The following is a 23,272-nucleotide window of genomic DNA, read 5'->3' as shown; positions in this document are numbered from 1 at the left end:
TTTAAAAAAAAAAAGACCATTCATATTCAGAAAAAAATAACAGAAAAGGTGTACTCTGAGGGAGAGAGAGAGAGAGAGAGAGAGAGAGAGAGAGAGAGAGAGAGAGAGAAATAGGAAACGAAAGGGAATTGTGTATTAGGTTAAACAAGGCAGTTATCATTCACAGAAAAGGAAAAGAAAAACTATATTTTCAGGGAGAGAAAGAAGAAAGAAATTTGAAAATAGATTACAAAAGGACCATTAGTATTCACAAAAAAAAAAATACTGCGCGGGGAAAGAGAGAAGAAATACAAAAGATCTGGCACCAAATTAGAGGTCCCCGTAGCATGGTAGTGCCGTCAGTGCACCTCACGCAGTGTACTGTAGTCATTATTAAAGGTTCTTTGCAGCGTCCCTTCGGTCCCTAGCTGCAACATCTTTCATTACTTTTACTGTTCCTCCATTCATGTTATCTTTCTTTTATCTTGCTAGCCACCCACTGTTAACAAATATTTCATAGGGCAACTGCGAGGTTTTCCTCCTGTTACACCTTTCAGACCTACCTACTGTCGATTTCCTTTCCAGCGCTGATTGACCTCATAGGTCCCAGAGCTTGGCCTTTGGTCTAAACTCTATATTCAGTTCAGTTCAACCAAATTAGAGGTTAGAAGGTAAAACTGAAGTAGAGAGAGAAAATAAGTAAAATTTAAGTCACATCCCCTATAATATTTGTAACTGCGAGTGGCCTTCGAAGCCATTCTAATCTCATATAGAAAGGCCAGTAAGCATAGTGAATGAATTGGGAAATGGGATCAGAAGATAGCAAACTAAAATAGTTGAAAAAATATTGGCATGAATTCTAATGTGCAAATTGAAGAACTCTTGCCTAGTTAAGGGTATGTTATGGAGACTTACCCAATAATACATGATCGTAGCATTTGAACAGACGCTTGGTTGCTCAGATTTCCCTTTTGCTACATCAAGAAAAATGATTTTGTTTATGTGTACATATGCGCTCTCACGCGCGCTTATGCTCGTTAAGTAACTATCTGTAAACATACATTTTTTTCCATATTTTAGTTGCCAGATCGGTTCACTGTCAATTTATCAACTGTACATCTGGACATTTCGAAATACCTCACGATTATAGGAGTATATATTCGATATAATAGACACCTTAGGGGTTAGTGCCGTCAGTACACCTCGAGCTGTTCGCAGTAGGCGTTACACAGGTTCTTTGCAGCGTCCCTCCAGCCCCTGGCTGCAACCCCCTTTCATTCCTTTTACTATACCTCCGTTCTTATTTTTTTTCGTCCATCTTGTTTTCCATCTTCTAACGATTGTTTCAACATCACGTTCAGCACTGAATGAACTCATAGGTCCCAGCGCTTGGTCTTTGGCCTAAATTTTGTATTCCATTCCATTTCCATATAACAGAAACATCGGCTTCTAAGTGTAGGTGAATTATTAGTTGAAAGGGTGAGAAAGAAATGAGGTAAAAAATGGAATTAACCGATTTGGTATTATTATTATTATTATTATTATTATTATTATTATTATTATTATTATTATTATTATTATTATTATTATTATTATTATTATGCACCCTACTCATATGGAACAAGCCACAGGAGCCATTGGCATGAAATCCAAGCTTCCAAAGAATATTACCACCTGGGTTCATTGTATGTCAGGCTCGCGGAGATATACCGTTTTTGTCCTCACCTTCCATCGACTGACTCGCTTCAGAGAAAAATGCAGGGCATTCCCCGAAGACTCATTGCGAGTGACCTTAGCGTGCAAAGGGAACCTTTCGTGAGGGGTCATGACGTCGAGTTGTGTCCCTCCCCCACCCCCTGCGTCATCGTCGCCTGCCGGTAGTTGAAGTCGACCACCCCCATTCCCCCACCCCGCCCTCTTCTCCCCTCTGTAATGGAATGGAATGGAATGTAGAATTTTGGCCAAAAGGCCAAGCGCTGTGACCTATGAGGTCATGAAGCGCTGAAATAGAAATTGACAGTAAAAAGGTCTGACAGGTGTAAGAAGAGGAAAACCTCGCAGTTGCACTATGAATCAATTGTTAAGAGAGGGTGAAAGTAAGATGGAAGAAAGAGAATTTGAACGTATGAAAGGAAGCACAGTAGAGAGGAATGAAAGGGGTTGCAGCTAGGGGCCGAAGGCACGCTGCAAAGAACCTTAAGTAATGCCTGCGGTGCACCGCATGAGATGCACTGTCGGCACTACTCCCCTACAGGGCTTCCCTCTGTAATTCAAAGGCTCGTTTGGTGAAATGTCCCTACTCGTTACCCTGCGGAGTATTTGCTTTCTGGGCCGACCACGATGAAGCATTGAAAGATCGCATGTACTCTCGTTGCATGAAAAGCTTCCATTTGCCTCTGGATAATGTGGGTCAGTCAGCTCGGTAGACACGGCAGCGCTGATCGTTCGTCCCGGTTTCGCTTTCATTATGCCCAGCGGAGTTCCGTCTGCTCTTTTGCTCTGCTGTTTGCTTTTGTGCGGGAGGAAAGCGCTGGTCATCTGGTAAACAGCAGATTAGAGGACTTCAAGAGAGCTGGCGACAAATGAAAGGACTTCTGACCAAGTGACCTGACCATGGAAACGACATGTGGGAAGTCCTCTTAAAATTATTGGATTTTAAAAAAAAATTTTAGTAATTAAAATTGGTAGATTAGAGGACCTTAGGAGCACTGACGACCTTAAACAAGTAAAAATGCGCCGAAAAGTCGAGTTTTCTGTACAGACGCTACATCGGACCGAATATAGATCTATCTTTCGGTGGTCTCGGTATAATGCTGTATGAGCCGCGGCCCATGAAACTTTAAATTTCCTATATCGTTTTACAGAAAACTAACTTTAAAATGAAATGATAAATTGGAGGGCTGCAATTTGGTATGTTTGATGATTGGAGGGTCAAAACATTCAAAACCATAAAAATAACAAATTAGACAAAGGAAACAATAATTTTCTTTTAGAAACTAAAAAAATGACATAATGGTCAAAACATTCAAAACCATAAAAATAACAAATTAGAGGAATAGAGAAGCAAATACATAATGGTCTTAGAATATTTGAGGACTTCGAGGGTACTGGCAACTGTGAAAACAATAAATTTGTCGACTTGACAGATGATAATTTCATGAATATTAAATTAAAACACCTCAAGAGCATTAACAACTATAAGAATATTGAAAGCCTAAAGAGTAATGGTATGAAGACTTGAAAAACACCGATGACCATATAAACAACAAATTTGAGCAACTGAAAATTGGAAATAATCTTAGAAATAAAAAAAACAGAGGTCAAAGGTTACCATTTTTCATATCGACAGGGACTCACCACTAAAGGAAACTTAACATTCTTTATACTCTCACTCTCTCAATTGCTCATTCTGTTTGCTTATTTGACGTCCGTGTACATTTAGTGAAGACTGATAAACAATGTGAAAACGTTCATATTAGAATGATCCAGTTACTACCCTAATTTTACTATTGTTGCATTTTAATACATTTTTATCCATTTATCTATTTATAATTTATTTTTTTTTAATAAGTGGGATCTCTTCTTTCTGTATTTCACTTTATTTCCTATTACTTCTTCGTAATGAACACCATATTCTTTGGAAGCTTGAGTTTCAAGTCACTGGACCCTGTGGGCTTGTTCCATATGAATAGGTTTCATCTACTGAAAAATGATAATAATAATAATAATAATAATAATAATAATAATAATAATAATAATAACGGAACGCAAACGAAATGAAAGTAGTACCTCCCTGAGAATTTATTGAGAAGCATTGTACCTCCTTAAAAACGTTGCGAAAAGCTCTCAACGTCATGAAATGCTAAGTGAGGTTTTGTGGGTATTTATATTCACGATTCATATTCCCGACCAGGCTGACGACTGCTGAAAACTCCCCGGCAAAAATGTTCCCAAAGTCCACTTATTCTCGACACAACATCGCTGGCTGAGTGTGCCGACCACTCCGTACATAATTTATTCAGCGATCAGATATTCCGGTTAGCCCTTTCTTATATTAAAATTTTGTGGTTTTTTATATAAATCAAATTGACAAATTTCTCCTTTTCGGCAATGCTGTTTAATGGGTTGCAGTTGTGTTGTGGATGGGAAGAAAGACAAATATATTAAAAGAGAACTTTTTTGTGTATTGACGTACTGGAAATAAAGACAAGTATGTCTACAGTGTAGCTGTCAAATATGTAAATAGTAAAATAATTTATAAGAGAAAATAGTATGTTGACAGGTTTAATATACAAACATACTCACTGCTGATCGCACTTACCTAGCAAAACATTGTAGACAGGTAATGGCACAGACAAACAAAACTATATTTGGACATAGGAAGGCAAAAAATTAAAAAAAAGTAGACTTTGAAACAGGCTAACATGAAAAATTATGGCCAGTTACAGACAGACATTTAAGCAGACGAGACAAATATTGTCTGTGCGGAACAACACCAAGAAAATAAATAATGACGCTGTAAATGTTTGTCAGTGAAGTTGCCAATGAAGAAGAAGGGAATTCTCTTCTAGACCCAAAGGCTTAGGGCAAATGGTAGGAGACTGTCCTTTTTCTCTCCTTTTATTTTAGCAATTACCTATGAGATTACCACCCATTCCCTTATCTGGACAGCACAGAACAGTCTGATGAATACTGGCAATCTCTCTCTCTCTCTCTCTCTCTCTCTCTCTCTCTCTCTCTCTCTCTCTCTCTCTGAGTCGGAGACAGACATGAAAAACAAGATCAGGGGATTACCATTAAGTAAAAGTAAAAATTGCTAAAGGTATTATTTGTTATGTTGAACAAATCTTCTCTCTCTCTCTCTCTCTCTCTCTCTCTCTCTCTCTCTCTCTCTCTCTCTCTCTCTCTCTCTCTCTCTGAGTCGGAGATGGAGATGAGAAACAAGATCAGGGATTACCATTAAGTAAAAGTAAAAATTGCTAAAGGTATTATTTGGCATGTTGAACAAATATTCTCTCTCTCTCTCTCTGAGTCGGAGATAGACATGAAAAACAAGATCAGGGGATTACCATTAAGTAAAAGTAAAAATCGATAAAGCTAATTTTTGGCATGTTGAACAAATATTCTCTCTCTCTCTCTCTCTCTCTCTGACTGTTTGGTTATGGTAATTTGTCCTTTCCTCGTAGGCTCGCTATCCTCGAGGAAGAAATACATCCATCGATTGCGCTGAAAAGGACGAGATATCCCTCATCCTGGGACGAACCATCCCATGCCCTTGGAAGAGAGATCCTTTCCCCTCGAAAGGACATTGAGAAGATGAAATCAAGCATTACGAAGGGTAATAAATTTGCCCATAGTTTACAACTGTCTGGTCATTTAACTCCATAAGAGGTGGATTTCTAAGGGCTTGTGCATTCTCAATGGAAAGACGTTTAGAGCTGATATGACGAACTTGGCAGTAAAGGTTTACTGAATTGAGCTGAATATAGAATTTAGGCCAAAGGCCAAGCACTGGGACCTATGAGGTCACTCAGCGCTGAAACGGAAATTGACAGTAAGAGGTTTGAGAGGTGTAACAGGAGGAAAACCTTGCAGTTGCACTATGTATTAATTGTAAGGAGAGGGTGGACAGTAAGATGGAAGAAAGAAATATGAAAGGAGATAGAGTAAAAGGAGCGAAAGGAGTTGCAGCCAAGGCACCCTACAAAGTTGCCAACAGCTGAGGTGCACTGACGGCAATACCCACCTACGGGGCAAAAATTTTATTTATCAGCGTTGGTCACCGCATTTAAGCCTTTAAAACTACGAAGCAATGCTTCTGAAATTGGCCGGTTCTTATAATCCCGTGAGATTTGGGTCCTCGCCACTAACTGCGATATCTGAACATGTATCTTAAGATTGATAATTTCGCTTTAAGTCTTAATCGCACGAAATACTTATCCACAACTGTTGCATCATTTGAAACTTAAAGATTTGATTTTTTTTATTTGTATTCCTCGTCCTTCATCAGAATACGTTAGTTGCTTCAACAGCACGAGAGGTAAAGTAATACTGTCTCATAATTTAGCTCAAAGCCACTAATGGAATAGGCTCTCAAAGGCTTACTTGCTTTCGGGTTCCGCTTTCTAGTTGTGGCGATGGAGAGGGGTCGTATTCTCTCTCTCTCTCTCTCTCTCTCTCTCTCTCTCTCTCTCTCTCTTTGGAACGAGCTATCCCACCCGCTGGGACGAGATATCCGTATCCTTTTGAATGAACTATCCTTCACTCCTGACAGACACGGAACACAGTAAATGAAGCATGCGAAAGGAGAATGAATCTTGTAATTTTTATAATTCTTTTGCCTCATTTATCCGTTACGGACGAGAAACTCATTCTGAATGGGGGGTTCATTCCTATTGTAAGGTAAGAGCGTTTGAAAGTACAGTAACAACAAACTCAAAGATATAGTGATTTACCCGCTTGAGTTGTGGCATTTTGTCGTTTATGGAAAGGAGGTTGTGCGTGTAATAAAAAACCGTGTTCGTAATCTCCTTCCCAGGATGTTTGAATTCATCCTAATATAACCACGATGCAAGACTTTTCAGCACGCATTCTAAGCCTTAATCAAATGGAGTTCGATGAATCAACAACACCCGCTTTGAAATTACTCATAATCTCATCCCCAGGATGTTCGAATTTTTACGAATAACCACGATAAAAGAATTTTCAGAGCGCATTCTAAGTCTCAGTCAAATGGAGTTCGGAGAACCAACAACGCCCGCTTTGAAATTACTCATTTATCCACCACCGCCGATGATGCTCCGTTTAGGAAGGAGAAAATGGAGTTTGCTAAGGGGCTCTCTTCGTCTTAATCAGAGGACGTTCGACGCCTCGACAACACACGCAATAAAGCAGTGCTGCCTCTCTTAATTTTGCGTCATACCCCTAATGGAATCAGCTCTCGAGGGCTTCCTTTCGGGTTCCACTTTCCCTTGGGGATGGGTTGGGTTGGGGGATTTTCTTATTACTTTCTCTCTCTCTCTCTCTCTCTCTCTCTCTCTCTCTCTCTCTCTCTCTCTCTCTCTCTTGCGGAGGTGGACGTTAAAAACAAGATAAAGGAATTGCCTTTAAGTAAAAGCAAGACTTGTCACATATTATTTGGCATGTTAAACACATCTCTCTCTCTCTCTCTCTCTCTCTCTCTCTCTCTGTCGTGTTGTTGGTACCAAGTAAAGTTCCTGGTGTTAACCTCTGTGGATGCCTTAAATTTTTCTTCCCATTTTTGTGTACAGTTCATCATTTCTTTACACACAACACACAAACACACGCATGTGTGAAGGGTTTGCAGTTCAAAGGTCTTGTGAGGTGACCGGAATGAATGCTATCAGGGTGTATGGCAGAAGTCTTAAAAAAAAAAACCCTTAGTATTCAGAAAATATCGTCATATACGTTAGTTACCGTATATGTATGTGCAGTCGAATTGCAGACGATTACCCCATGGTCAGTTTTAAGGAAAAGCATCGAGATTTTATTTAACACACTATATGTGTATGTATACATACATACATACATACACACAGACATGTATATATATATATATATATATATATATATATATATATATATATATATATATATATATATATATATATATATATAGTGCACCAAGACCTATTGTGTCTGGAGTTCCACAGGGCAGTGTTTTTGGTCCACTTATTTTTAGTACTGTATATATAACTGTATATATAAGTGATATAGTTGCTGTCCTGGAAAACAAGTTTGTTCAGTATGCCGATGATGCAACACTTGTGGGTATAGTAAATTCTCCACTTATGAGAAATGTAGCTGCCCTCAGCCTTAATCGGGACATGGACCGGATGCTCGGGACCTTCCCTTAAGTATATCTTAGTTTAACCAGACCACTGAGCTGATTAACAGCTCTCCTAGGGCTGGCCCGAAGGATTAGACTTATTTTTACGTGGCTAAGAACCAATTGGTTACCTAGCAACGGGACCTACAGCTTATTGTGGAATCCGAACCACATTATAGCGAGAAATTAATTTCTATCACCAGAAACAAATTTCTCTTGTTCTTCACTGGCCGGTCGGAGATTCGAACTCGCGACCATCAGAGTGGTAGTCGAGAACGGAACCCGCTCACCCAGCGAAGAACTAAAAAAGAGGGACGCCATATCTTAAAAACTAACAATAGAATCTTCTCGGAAAATAATCTCAATATGTTTACCACGCCTAAAATACAAGAGGAACAACTTTGATCAATCCTAACCTAACCCAACCTAGAGGCATGGAAAAAAAAAAACCGGGGCGCCCACTCGTCTGGTCGAACCATAATACAGTTGGGGAGCATGCGGACCGGATCAGTGAATGGTGTAGTCGGTGGGGTATGAGGCTGAACTCCAGTAAAACGAAAACATTATTGATTAGCAGATCTCGTACAGATTTCCTATACCATCCTCCCCTTCAGGTAGATGGGACTGCTGAATGAGTCTGAAGATTTAACTATGCTAGGTGTAACTTTCGACTCACAACCTAACTTTTGAGAAACATCTAATGAAAGTTTCAGCAAATGCTGCACGAAAGTTGGTTATTGCTCGTAAGGCCTCGTATAGGCTATTTATAACAGCGATAAAATCAATGGAACCTGTTTTACGTCATTTGTATTTCCTTTACTGGAATACTGTTCTGGAATACTGTTCTCCGGTGTGAATGTCTGCTTCTGCCAGAGATTTATCTCTTTTGGATAGGGTGGTTCGTGGTGGTAGGCTTCTGTTTCCTAATAGTAGCAGTTATGACTTGGACCATCGACGGATGGTCTCTTGTTTGTCACTTTTTCATAAGTTGTATTTCGACAGTGATCGTTCACATTCACAATTTGATCCCTGATCCCCTTTATCTGCCGAGAGCAACCAGATTCTCTGAACAGCAGCACCAATATGCAGTAAATGTTGCCTCGCTGTCGAACTTCTCAGTTCCAGAGGTTCTTTATTCCTTACACTGTTGGACTGTGGAACAGCCTCCCAGAGAATGTCGTGCAATTGGAACTTCAGAAGTTCAAGCGAAGATGCAATGCATTACTGCACTAATACTATTCTCCTTGCATTTTAATACATTTTTATCTATTTATTAATTTATTTTCTCTTTTTTAATAAGTGGGATCTCTTCTTTCTGTATTTCTCTTTACTTCCTCTAACTTCTTCCTAATGAGCACCATATTCTTATGAAGCTTGAATTTCAAGTCAGTGGCCCCTGTGGGCTTGTTCCATATGAATAGGTTTTATCTACTGAATAATATATATATATATATATATATATATATATATATATATATATATATATATATATATATATATATATACATATATATATACACACACTCCTGATTCGTCATTGCTTCAAAGATTAGTTTCTGAATGGGTTTTAGTTTGAAGCATCTTCTTCCGAGGAAAACTATCTTTTACTGAAAGAAATAAATAGTTTGTAGGTGCGCACGTGAATCTTAATCGATCTAAATGCACATCTTAACAGAGAAACAGATTGCTCAGTTGCACGTATGTGAGTTCACAGAGCAGGTCCGTCACTGTCCGTCGTCCAGGGCTTATAGCAGGGAATGACGGAATAATTGCTATCGGAATCCAATCAAATCGGTTCATAACGACGAAAGCTCCTTGTAGGTACCCCTCAGCTTACCACAATATAGAGCCGGGGGCAATCAGCTCCACTCAGCGGGTTTGTGGAATCAGTTAGTACCACTCTCCCGAAGTTTGTGGAACTCGTTTGATTAATCCTTAATCGAAAACAGTTTTCTTGCTGATGAATTCTACAGAGATGCTTCTGCTGCTGGACATATCGGGAATTGGAAGGCAGGCAGGCAGGCAGCCTGTAGGAGGAGTTTGGAGAGCGCGTTCCTCCCAGATTCTCTGACGTCTTCCGTTTATTGGCTTTTGTCTTTTCTTTTTCTTTCATTACCTTTATTACCTTTGTGGTTTCTGTTTAGTTTTCTTTTTGTACTGTCTTTTTCTGTTTGCCTTGGCTCCGTTCATTTCTGCTGAAGACGAAAGTAAGAAAGGGGCTTGACTGCTTTTTTCATTATCTTCAATGTCTTTATTGATTTCCTTTTAGCGGTCAGCATAGCATTTTTATGCAGTAAAGATATTGGTCGTGTTGTTACTTCTGTGAATCTTTCAGGTTGGAAATGTTGCAGAAATGCTGCAGAGAGAGAGAGAGAGAGAGAGACAGAGACAGACAGAGAGAATACAAGTGGGATTCTTCATGTTCATTATTTAAGTTTCCTTTGTTAATTAAGTATGAGAGAGAGAGAGGGATAGATTACCAGGGATGGCCTGACTGGGGAAGTGGTGGGCGGTTATCCCGCCCCCGCTCTAATGTTGATTTTGAGTTGGTCAAAATGGACAGTATTTATTGTTTAAATACACATCAGTATAGTGTGTGTGAATATATATATTGTGTGTATTATGTACATACATATATATATAATATATTATAATCGATATATATTGTCATTATGATACATACATATGTATGTAAAAATTACGAAGGATATATACGTCAATTTAACTATAAGTTACAAAAAATAGGCATACCAATTTAACTATATGGAGTTATATATAAAAATATATATATAAACTTATAATATATATATATATTTGTGTGGGCCATTAAAAATTTGGTTTGTATATAACATTACCTATAGGATATATATTGTATCTAGTTCAGCTTAGTCAAAATTACTAAGTTTTTCAAAATTGTCTTTATCACCCTCAATCAAATTGTCCTCAAGCCATTCCTGAGAGAGAAATTCGTGTATGTTGCAACTCACACTATGCCTGCAAGGTTTGTTGCAAGTCACCAAGCATTTATTATTAGGATGAAGTTCCGACCCCCATAGCCATAACCTCATAAATTTTGATTTGTGGTTAAACTATCTAAACACTGAACTAACTACCAGTGTAGCGGATGTATTACTTCCTTTGATGCTCATTTCCATGCTCCACTCATAATTTCATGTACATTCCCTGGGCCAATTAAAATTATTTTGGGGAGATAATGAAAAATTCTGACCCACACAGTAAACATTTACAAGACATATAAATAACTATAAGAAGTTTAGTTCCTGATTTTGAAATGCTTGGCCAGTCAAAGTAAGCAAGCAAAATGAATAAAGTTTATGATTTTGAAAGTTATAGGTCAGTAGTTTTAGATTATCTTAGATCATCTCTTTTGGAGGTTTAGAGAAATAATTTTAGACGTTGCAGACCATCACTTTATGAATGATTTATGTTGTGTATTACATGGTGTCAATGAACAAGACTGAGTGTCAGGACTGCAGTTAATAGATGTTTTAGCTCAAATACTTATAAACGATATAATTATAAACAATTCAAGATAAGTTCAACAGCCTTTGAGTGTCTTAAGACGGCAATTATTAGACGCTTTAGGTCAGATAGAGAAAAGTTACATTAAGAATGTAAGATGATCTCGGAACCTCCAGGAGTAAAACCTGAACCACTACATTACAGACACTGCATGAATAATGAATTAACCTTTCTGTTCTCTGTCTCGTCTCCGGTGACAGGGGAGGAAATGCCTCAGGAAGTGTAGTACCGACGCCGACTGTCTGAGCAGAAGGAAGATCTGTATCTGTGATGGCGTATGTGGCCTCTCCTGCATCAAACCAGGTTGGTTTTAGGCTTTTTCATTTTGCTAAACTCTCATATATTTCGTTATCGATTTGATAGATCTACCCATGCTTTCATCTTGATTTGTTAAATCCACATACCCTTCCTTTTCTATTTACTTAATCCAACTACGGTAATCTTCTCGATTTACTAAATTCAACTACGGTAATGTTCTGGATTAACTAAGTCCAACTACGGTAATTTTGATTTACTAGATCCAACTACGGTAATTTTCTCATTTTACTAAATTCAACTACCGTAATCTTCTTGATTTACTAAATCCAACTACGGCAATGTTCTGGATTTGCTAAATCCAACTACGGTAGTCTTCTCCATTTATTAAATCCATTTACGGTAATCTTGATTTGCTAAATCCAACTACGGTAATCTTCTTGATTTACTAAATCCAACTAAGGTAATATTCTGGATTTACTAAATCCAACTACGGTAATCTTCTTGATTTACTACACGGTAATGTTCTCTATTGACTAAATCCAGCTACCGTAATCTTCTTGATTTACTAAATCCAACTACGATAATCTTCTCGATTTACTAATTCCAACTACATAATGTTCTCAATTTACTAAATCCAGCTTCGGTAATCTTCTTGATTTAGTGAATCCAACTACGGTAATCTTCTCAATTTACTAAGTCTCCCTACTCTTCCTCCCGAATTCCTGAATCCATTAACACTTCCTTTTCAATGCTGTAATCCTCTTATGCTAGATACACCTAAACTTCCTTTTCAGTTTGCTAAATAAACCTTTGCTTCCTTTTTTGAGTTGCTAAAATCACTTCTGTGTCCTCTATTTGTTGAATATACCTACTCTTCCGTCTCGATTTGCTAAATTCGCCTGTAGTTTCATGTTAATTTTCTATACTCATCAGCATTTTCCTCGGTAGCCAAATTCACCTATGCCTCCATTTTGAGTTGTTTAATTTACTGAAGGTTCCCGCTCGACTTACGTGATTCTCTAGGTTCCAAAGCGGTTTGTTTACCTCTCTTTCTGGCCTTCTCGATTTGCTGTATTTGCTGAATTCCGTTTTGTTTAATTACATTCACGCTTCTTCCCTGGTACAAATGGATTTTCTCTTATTAAACTCACGCTTCTTTCCCGGTGTAAATCCATTATCTTTTATTAACCTCACTCATCTTCCCAATATAATTCCATTTTCTCCTATTACGCTTATGCTTCTTCCCCCGGTACTATTCCGTTTTCAGTTTCCTGTAAACGAAAACTATTGTGCCGGCTTTGTCAGTCCGTCCGCAGTTTATTCTGTCCGGCCTCAGATCTTAAAACCTACTGAGGCTAGAGGGCTGCAAATTGGTATGTTGATCATCCACCCTCCAATCATCAAACATACCAAATTGCAGCCCTCTAGCCTGGGTAGTTTTTATTCTATTTAAGGTTAAAGTTAGCCATGATCGTGCGTCTGGCGCCGCCGAGTCCAATTCCGGAGGCGTCGCCGACGTATCTTCAGTTGACCGTATCTGGGGAGCAACTGAGCGTTATCCGGTCGTAGCTGAGAGTCTCATGCAGCATTATACACTGAACAGAAAACTCGATTGCTCCGAAGGAACTTCGGCGCATGTTTTACTTGTTTTGTTAGTAAATTCACGCTTATTCTCCCGGTATTTCATTTTCTCTTAATACATTCACGCGTCTTCCCCGTTATAATTCCATTTCCTTTATTACACCCACGCTTCTTCGCCGGTACACAAAACTCCTACGTTCCTTTAGGTTCTACTAATACAGACTTTATCTCGGTGTGCTGAGTTCAACCTTCCTTATCAATTTGCCGAACTGACAAGCACTTCCTTATCGTTTTCCAAAGATCTTTTAAGAGCTTTTTCTGGGTACGCTAAACAAGCAAACGAACTCTTTGCTGTGATAAGACCACGCGCACTTTCTTCTCTAAATGCTAATCACATACGAATCCTTTTGATGTGCTGAATTCACTAATACTCCTCTTTTGGTCGGTTGAATTCACTTGCGTCTGCTTTTGCCAAACTCAGTTGCAGTTGGTTTTGGATTTGCTAAATACACTAACACTGCTTTTTTTTTCCTCTCATGCTGCGATGAGATACGCTTATCTGTTAGTACAATAAACTTCCATAAACTTCAATTTCGATATTATCAACTCTTGATAGAATAATCACTTTACTTAATTTCATTACGCTGCGATGAGATACGCTTATCTCTTAGTATAATAAACTTCCATAAACTTAAATTTCGTTATAAACTCTTGATAGAAGAAACACTTAATTTAATTTTCTTATATGAATTTGCATTAACTTCCATTAGAAACTTCCTCGATATAATAAAATCTCATCATCTTCCTTCTCGATGTGCTAAGCTCAAGAACTTCCTCTTCGATGCGGTAGACACGAGTAAACTTCCTTCTGAACCCGCTTAAATCTTAACTGTTCTTCTCGATGAATTAAACTGCTAAATTTTCTTATTGATATTCAGAACTTCCTTTTCGATGTATTTAAACCCAAGAACTTCCTTTTGGATGTGGTGAAATTACTTAAACTTCCTTCTGAATGTGCTTATATCGTAACCGTCCTTCTTGATGAATTAAACTGCTACACTTTCTTATTGATATTCAGAACTTCCTTTTCGATGTATTTAAACCATGAACTTCCTTTTCGATGTGATAAAATTACTTAAAATTCCTTCTGAATACGCTTAAATCAGAACCGTCCTTGTCGATAAATTAAACTGCTTTTTACTGATATTCAAAACGCAGAGTTCCCTCTATATATATTTAACTCATGAACTTCATTTTCGATGTGACATTCATAATCTTACTTTTTAATTCGATAAGCTAACATAAACTTCCTTCTCAATATGATAAAGCTACTTAAACTTCCTTCTGAATATGCTTAAATTGTAATCCTCCCTCTCGATAAATTAAACTGCTGAATTTCCTTATTCATATTCAGAACTTAGAAACTCCTTTCTCGATATATTTTAACTCATTCTTGTTTTTCTGTTCGATATGATGAAATTGCTTAAACTTCCTTCAGCGTATGCAAAATTTGTAAACATCCTCGATGAATTAAACTGCTGAACTTCCTTATTCGTATTCAGAACTCTTAAATTTCCATCTCGTTAAATTAAACTCATGAACTTAATTTCGATAAATTAATTAAACCCATGAACTTAATTTCAACAAATTAAACTTATGAACTCAATTTCAATCAATTAATCTCGTGAACTTAATTTCGATAAGTTAAACTCATGAACCTAATTTCGACAAATTAAACTCATGAACTTAATTTCGACAAATTAAACTCATGAACTTAATTTCGAGAAAATAAACTCATGAACTTAATTTTCTATATGTCAATCATAATTTTGCTTTTCGACTCGATAAGCTGACATAAACTCCTATTTAGACGTGATAAAATTGCTTCACCTTCCTTCTGGGAATGCAGAATCCGTAAACGCTTCCTTTACGGTGAGATGCTCTCACAAACGTTGCATCCTCGGAATGCTAAATTCTCAAACGTTGCCAGGAAACGTTCGGTTGAGTGTGGGCGTTTTGGTCCTCCAACGGAATGTCGACTTTATCAAACGTAGATTGAGACAACATTTTTTCGGAAAACATTCATTACTAGAAATAAACCTGTTTTTCGTAATTGATAATAATAATTTTAAGTGTAGATGATATTTACAGTCGTTTCTCACATCTAAATTGTTTTTATTTATGTGTATATTTTGTTTATATATAAATATACAGCATATATATATATATATATATATATATATATATATATATATATATATATATATATATATATGTGTGTGTGTGTAACTTTCATACACACACATATATATATATATATATATATATTATATATATATATATATATATATATATATATATATATATATATATATATATATATATATATGTACATACAATGGCGCAATATGTGTAGGAAGTTTTTACGCCATTCTGATGAACCCTCTGTATAAGTGTATGAAATGAGTGGTGTTCCAGAAGTTTAATACACGGGAGGTTCATCCAAGATTCAATAGTTAGAGTATGAAAGCGGCAACGCCCTCTTGAGGGAAACGGCCTTGTTGAATTTTATATATATATATATATATATATATATATATATATATATATATATATATATATATATATTCGGATAAAGGAAAGACGTTCTTACCCATTTCTCATTTAAACTAACTATTATTTTAAATAATTTAATATAAAAGAATCTTTCAATTTTGATATCTGTAAAATCTAGAGTTGAATTTGGCTTTAGACATTTTTTTATCATATCTAAAAATGTCTGCTCTGTTTTTTGCTGACGGAAGTCAGAAGGCTTAGGATTTTAACACTGCTGTGTTTCGCTGCAGAATTAAAGGCTTTACCCTAAAAACAATTCTGTACTCAGAGGATACATATCTACATACAGTACATACTCATATTTTATATATATATATATATATATATATATATATATATATATATATATATATATATATATATATATATATATATATATATATATATATATATATATATATATATATATATATATATATATATATATATATATATATATATATATATATATATATATATATATATATATATATATATATATATATATAGTTTTACACATACATTTTATAGTTATATATATAATATATATATAGACATATATACACATATACGTGGGTGTATGTATGTAGATATATATATATATATGCAAAAATCTTTGCTTAAAACCTCTGAGTACAGAATTGTTTTTAGGAATAAGCCTTTAATTCCGAAGCGAAACTCAGTTGTGTTAAAATCCTAAGCCCTCTGACTTCCGCAAGCAAAAAGCAAAGCAGATATTTTTAGACGTGAATAAAAATATTTCTAAAAGCTTTACAGAGATCAGAATTAAAAGAATTTCTTTACGTCAAATTATTAAAAATGATCGTTGGTGTTAATGGGAAATAGGTAAGAACGTCTCACCTTATCCGAAAATTGTCTTTATTGTCTGCACACATCGTCGAGGCCTTCTGATGACTCGTATAATCCTTAGAGCTTTACTCTGTAATCGGCAAATTATCAGGTACTTATGCCTTTATTGTTGCCAGGTGTTCCTTTTTATTACGTCTTAGGTACAGTCGCTCTGGAAAGTTCTGGCACACTGTTCGGTGCGTTTCGGATACAAAACAGTAACTGGCAACTTTCCAGGGGCCATCCCTCACGTCCTCTGGCAGTGACATGACATCACTCAGACTGTTACCAGGTTACTTGTAGCCTACTACAGGAAAAAGTTGACCCGTAGAGGACATAATGAGTGCTCTGTTTTTAGTTTTCTGTAAAAGAAAACTATTGTGCCGGCTTTGCCTGTCCGTTCGCCCTCAGATCTTAAAAACTACTGAGGCTAGAGGGCTGCAAATTGGTATATTGATCATCCACCCTCCAATCATCAAACATACCAAATTGCAGCCCTCTAGCCTCAGTAGTTTTTATTTTATTTAAGGTTAAAGTTAGCCATAATCGTACTTCTGGCAGTGCTATAGGTACCAACATCATAGATCACCACCGAACCGTGGCTGAGTTTGATGGGCAGCGACAAAGAGTTTTATGGGCCGTGGCAGAGGCCACCACCGGACAGAAAACTCGATTGCGCTGCAGAAACTTCGGCGTATTTCTTACTTGGTTTTTTTCATCATCGAATTTCTTTCTAGCATTTTCACTTATGTTCTTATTAGTTTTAACAGATGCCAATATTATAACAAAGAGAGAGAGGGATGTTCTTATTGGTTTTAACAGATGCCAATATTATAACAAAGAGAGAGAGAGAGAGAGAGAGAGAGAGAGAGAGAGAGCTTGGTGGTGTGTAAGCTAGCTGCTTTCCTCTCTTAAAATAAATTCCAATCTTTTGTCAGAACCATATGTATTTGTTTGCTCAGCATTGCTGCGACTAACTACCACCTTGTCCTTTAAGATATTAGGTAAATTAAATATTCAATATAATATGAATAAATATATTTATTCGTACTCTGCAATATATTTACAGTTTATAAAAAAATTCAAAAATTCACATAAACCTATAGTTTCTTATAAAAAATAAATGTAAATAAGAAGATAAATAAACAAATGAATGCAATGCCTAGTCAAACCATTACTACATAGAACTATATAGTAGAATTTAAAGAGCCGAGCCGCCCCCCTCCACCCTCTCTCTCAGTTACTCAAGTATGAACCCCTATCGTCAATTAAGATATTTAATCTCTTAAACATTGAACCCACTATCTTTTCACAAATGTTTATTCCATTCCGTTTAGGATTAAGTGACCCCCAGACTGACTTGGCATTGGCAAGTCTTATTAAGTGCTTCCTGGTCTTGGTATTACTTTCATCCCCTTTATTAGTTATATAACCCCAAAAACTTTTAGTGGTATTTAAGTCAGGCAATTGGCCATTCGATCACGAATACGTGTCGATGTTCTCTGGACCATTCTTTTACAATTTGGGTTTTATGGACAGAAGAGCTGCCCCATGATGACTACATATATTGGTTCTGGCTCGAGGATTAGCAGGGCTCTCACTGATGGCACCAAAACTTCCTCTAGAATACAAATGTAGTGAGTACTGTTCATTCGTGGGCCAGTTTCTATAATTCCCCTGAACCACTGGCAGCCATCCATCCCCATAGGGCTGCTGCAGTAATTCTTCCGCTCTTCCGTGATGGTTGGATGTTTTCAGGGTAACAGGTAAAAGTGATAAAACGATTGTAAAAGATGATGAAAATCGTAATTGCGATGAGAAGAGGGAAATGAGCTTAGAACCTTGGCTTACTCCCTATGTCTGTATATACAAAAGTGTTCCTATAATAATTTACATTTAACAGCTGTGTGAAGTATAGATGGATCATTATCAAAGGAAAGGCATACTACAATAAAAACAAAGTTTCTTTAAAATATGCTCTAAATAATATAATAGCTCAGTAATGAAATAGTCTGATTCATATAATAGACCTATACTGATACAAATATCCAATTCATGTTGTAGGTCTGTAGTGATATAAAGATCAAATCAGTATTATAGACATATAATGATATAGTGTCATTTATATAATGTGCCTATAAAGGAAAGTCTAAAGGTCTAATCTTTATAATAGACCTGTATTGATATAAATTCCCAATTCTTATGATAGACGTCACGACAATACAGCCTTCATTCTTGTGAACGGGACATTATGAAATGGAGCCTGTTCAATGCTGGAAATAAACTGAGAGGTCGTTTAAAAGTATTCTTTAGAACTACTAAACAGAGATTACTAAAATTATGCCAAAATCATGACCACGAACCCAGTTTTCCCGGAGGGGGTTAGTGCCGTCAGTTCACCTCATGCGGTGCTCTGTAGGCATTACTTCAGGTTCTTTGCAGCGTGCCTTCGGCCCTTAGCTGCAACCCCTTTCGTTCCTTTTACTGCACCTCCTTTCATATTCTCGTTCTTTCATCTGACTTTCCACGCTCTCCTTACAACTGATTCATAGTGCAACTGCCTTGGTTTTCCTCCTGTTACACCTTTCAAACCATTTACTGTCAATTTCCGTTTCAGCGCTGAATGACCTCATTGATCCCATTGCTTGTCTTCGTCCTAAATTCTATATTCAGTTCAATACAGTTCAATTCAACGAACCCAGTATGGGTCTGCAATTTGGGTCCAAAGTGTTTTCGCATTTGAATATAAACGTAAATCATGCAGTTCAAAGTCCAGCAAGGTGGCTCCAGTTGGCAATGTGACACATTGGTCTCTTGTGTAATCTCACCTGCGCTTTCAGTTTGTCCGGCACTTGTCTGTATGTCTGTCTGACTGTTTGTGTATGTATGTACGTATGTATGCATGTGTATATGTCTGTCGGGCAAGAATCTTTCTTTTTTTTTTTTAACCGTTTCCTAATGAACTCGGACACTTAGCTTGTCTCTTTAGGAAAACCAATGGATAAAACAACAAAAACAAAAAATATAAATAAATTTAGAATTACATGCGTATATGGTAAAAACCTGACCATTAGATTCTACGTATATAATATATACATATATATGTATATATACATATATATATCTATCATATATATATATATATATGTATATTGATATGTATATACAGTATACATCTATATGTGTATATAATATTTATGTATGTATGTATATATATATATATATATATATATATATATATATATACATATACACACACGTAGACCAATGGTCACTTTCTTACCATATAAACATGTAATTTTAATTTATTTATATTTTTTGTTTACTGTTGTTTTTATCCATTGGTTTTACTAAAAAGACAAGCTAAGTTTCCGAATTCATTAGAAAACGAGTAAAATAAAATATATATATACACACATACACCTGCAGATACATTATATATATATACTCGTACAGTATATGTGTGCGTGTGTGTTCATATATATATATATATATATATATATATATATATATATATATATAATGTTTGTGCAAGCGTATGTGTGTGGATATATATTATACATATATATATATCTGCACAGAAATTTTGCTCAAAACATCTGAGCACGGAATTGTTTTTATGAACCTTTAATTCTGCAGCGAAACTCAATGGCGTTAAAATCCTAATCCTTCTCGCTTCCGTAAGCATAAAACAAAGGAGCTATTTTTAGACATGAATAAAAACATATCTAAAAGTTAAACTCAGCTGTAGATTTTACACATATCAGAATTAAAAAAGAAAAACTTTTTTCAAACTGTTAAGGAAATGAAATGAAAAGATAACTTAGGAAGGCCTCTATGATATTTAAGACCGACTTTTTCGGGACATAGCGACGTCAGGTTCTTTAAATGCTTCCTTTAGCTCTCGCGAGAGAAGAACCTCTCGAAACCATAAGAAGAATAGGGCGACGAAAGACAGGGATAGATAGTCTGGTAGATATTTCGGATTGCTCACATATTCTAGCTTCACCTTCGAGCTATTCAGTGAAGCAACGCTTGTAAGAAGTGTGAGAGAGAGAGAGAGAGAGAGAGATTCAACCTTTCAAAAATGTTAGTGTCGAAATGTCAAACTAAGGAAGAGACAGGGCGGGGGTTGAAGATTTAGATTCAGACAAAAAGCACCCTAGTAATATTATGACCATAAATAAAAGTTGTTATGTTTACATGAGCCAGCAAATCACTCTGTCTCTTAGAGAGAGAGAGAGAGGAGACAGAGACAGAGAAGTCCCTCAGAACATATTTTTTGAGAGGAAGAGACTGCTAACGGGAAAGGTAATCAATGCAATTATTATGAGAGAGAGAGAGAGAGAGACCTTGTAAATCTACTAAAAGACAGAGAGAGAGAGAGATTACAGGAGAGACACCTTGTAAATCTACTAAAAGACAGAGAGAGAGAGATTACAGGAGAAACACCTTGTAAATCTACTAAAAGACAGAGAGAGAGAGAGAGATTACAGGAGAGACACCTTGTAAATCTGCTAAAAGACAACAGAGAGAGAGAGAGAGGTAGAACGTGAAAGAAAAAGATGCCGAAACAGAAACAAGATGAGTTCTGTCATCCACTCTCACCTCTTTTATTTTACCAAACCCTCCCTCGCAGACCTCGCTCCACCTAATTCCATATTCCTCACAGACTTATCTCCTTTCCTGACTTTACCGAAAGCACCCGACGCCTCTTAAAATTTACCGAAATTCCTTACTTTATCAGGAGAGATTCCTGTTGCTGGCGAAGGAACGGCAGAGCTATCTCGTGGAAGTGGTAACAGATGGAAATAAGGTTCGGAGCCGTGAAATCCACCGCCATGTAGCTTAGAGAACGGTCATTTAAAGTTTATGGCACGGCCGGGAGGAATAAAGGTATTGGGTAGCGTCTGGTATATGGTCCTAGATAATAGATGTAAGGAGTTTCTCTCTCTCTCTCTCTCTCTCTCTCTCTCTCTCTCTCTCTCTCTCTCTCTCTCTCTCATAATAATTGCATTGATTGCCTTCCCGTTAGCACTCTCTTGTTCTCACATAATATATGTTCTGAGGGACTCTCTCTCTCTCTCTCTCTCTCTCTCTCTCTCTCTCTCTCTCTCTCTCTCTCTCTCTCTCTCTCTTTATGATTAAGGTAAAGCGTTCAGGACGTTTAAGTACAGACAGACAGAACAAATTTTTAACATTTTATAACTTATTTGTCAAAGTTATATATTATTTTGAATATTGTACGGGATAGATCTTCTTTGGAAAGAGCGACTCTTTCTAGTATCACACTAGCAATAAATACATACAATACCTCCTCCTGATGGTTAGTTCGTAAATGACTAAAGAAATGTTCGGTGTGATAGCTAAAAGTTACAGAGCGTTTTGAATTAAGTCCTGGAAATGAGTCACTGTGAGCTTCGTGCAGAACAGACCAGCAAACTCAAATAAACAAGCAAACAGAGTCGCCGCCCATTTTTCAATGTATTCCATCTTCATCTTCCATCTTTTGTTTGTGGGATATCTGCCATTTCCATCAAACGCACGACCCAGAAGCAATCGCTCTCAAAACTGATTTCTCTGTTCCTCCTCCTCCTCCTCCTCTTCCTCCTCCTCCTTCTTCTCATCCTGCGCCTCCTCCTCCTCCTCCTCGTCCTCCTCCTCTTCCTCCTCCTCCTCCTTCTCCTCCTCTTCTTCTTCTTCTTCTTCTTCTTCTTCTTCTTCTTCTTCTTCTTCTTCTTCTCCTCCATGCGATAAAAGACATGACTGAATACGATTCCAATATCGCGAATGTCTGGTATTTGTAATTCATCACTTGCCTTCAGTTCTCAAGTGTGGGAAGGGAGAAGCGTTTGTCAGTTGGACGGGATTCTTTTCGGGGATGTCCGGATATGTTTTACGTCCCGAGATTTGCGATGAAAATTTAAGGTACATGAACGTCGTCCTGCAAAAAAAAATTTAGAAATTTACTCGCTCAAAACTCTTCGAGGTTTGACAGACTTGTAAGTTTTTCATTAAGATTCGGGAGAACTGTTCGTGAGTTTTGTTTCGATTATCTTCTATTAATTCTTAAACCTAAAATCAATTTACTCCCACTCTCTCTCTCTCTCTCTCTCTCTCTCTCTCTCTCTCTCTCTCTCTCTCTCTCTCTCTCTCTCTCTCTCTCTGTGATGATTTCTTCTTCTACTACAGTAAGTTCTTAAACCTGAAATTAATTCTCTCTCTCTCTCTCTCTCTCTCTCTCTCTCTCTCTCTCTCTCTCTCTCTCTCTCTCTCTCTCTCTCTCTCTCTCTCTCTCTCTCTGATGATCTATTCCTATTACAGTAAATTCTTTAACCTTAAATTAACTCTCTCTCTCTCTCTTTCTCTCCCTCTCTTTCTCTCTCTGATGATCTATTCAGCTACAGTGAATTCTTAAACCTTAAATTAACTCTCTCTCTCTCTCTCTCTCTCTCTCTCTCTCTCTCTCTCTCTCTCTCTCTCTCTCTCTCTCTCTCTCTGATCAGTCCCACTACAGTAGCGCAAGACAACAATATTCTCTGCCAAAATATTTATTTAAACCATCGTTCTGTGAGACGGATACCTTCCAGTCGCTATCTAGCCCAGACCCGAATAAAC

The 23,272-nt window shown here is 37.0% G+C and overlaps 1 protein-coding gene across 9 annotated transcripts in view; it reads left to right on the top strand.

The window, feature by feature from the left end:
- Positions 1 to 23,272, top strand: part of LOC136834970 (sushi, von Willebrand factor type A, EGF and pentraxin domain-containing protein 1-like) — a 240,286-nt gene that overhangs the window by 153,587 nt on the left and 63,427 nt on the right. For all 9 annotated transcript variants that reach the window (XM_067097924.1, XM_067097931.1, XM_067097930.1 and 6 more), the window contains exon 3: positions 11,572 to 11,674. In XM_067097924.1, coding sequence (XP_066954025.1) covers positions 11,572 to 11,674 — 103 coding nt within the window. The remainder of the gene's footprint in view (positions 1 to 11,571; positions 11,675 to 23,272) is intronic.

The sequence above is a fragment of the Macrobrachium rosenbergii genome, chromosome 54 (assembly GCF_040412425.1).
Source record: "Macrobrachium rosenbergii isolate ZJJX-2024 chromosome 54, ASM4041242v1, whole genome shotgun sequence".
Taxonomy (NCBI): Eukaryota; Metazoa; Arthropoda; class Malacostraca; order Decapoda; family Palaemonidae; genus Macrobrachium; species Macrobrachium rosenbergii.
Note: the sequence above shows the minus strand (reverse complement) of the source record. Positions and strands in the feature narration are given on the sequence as shown.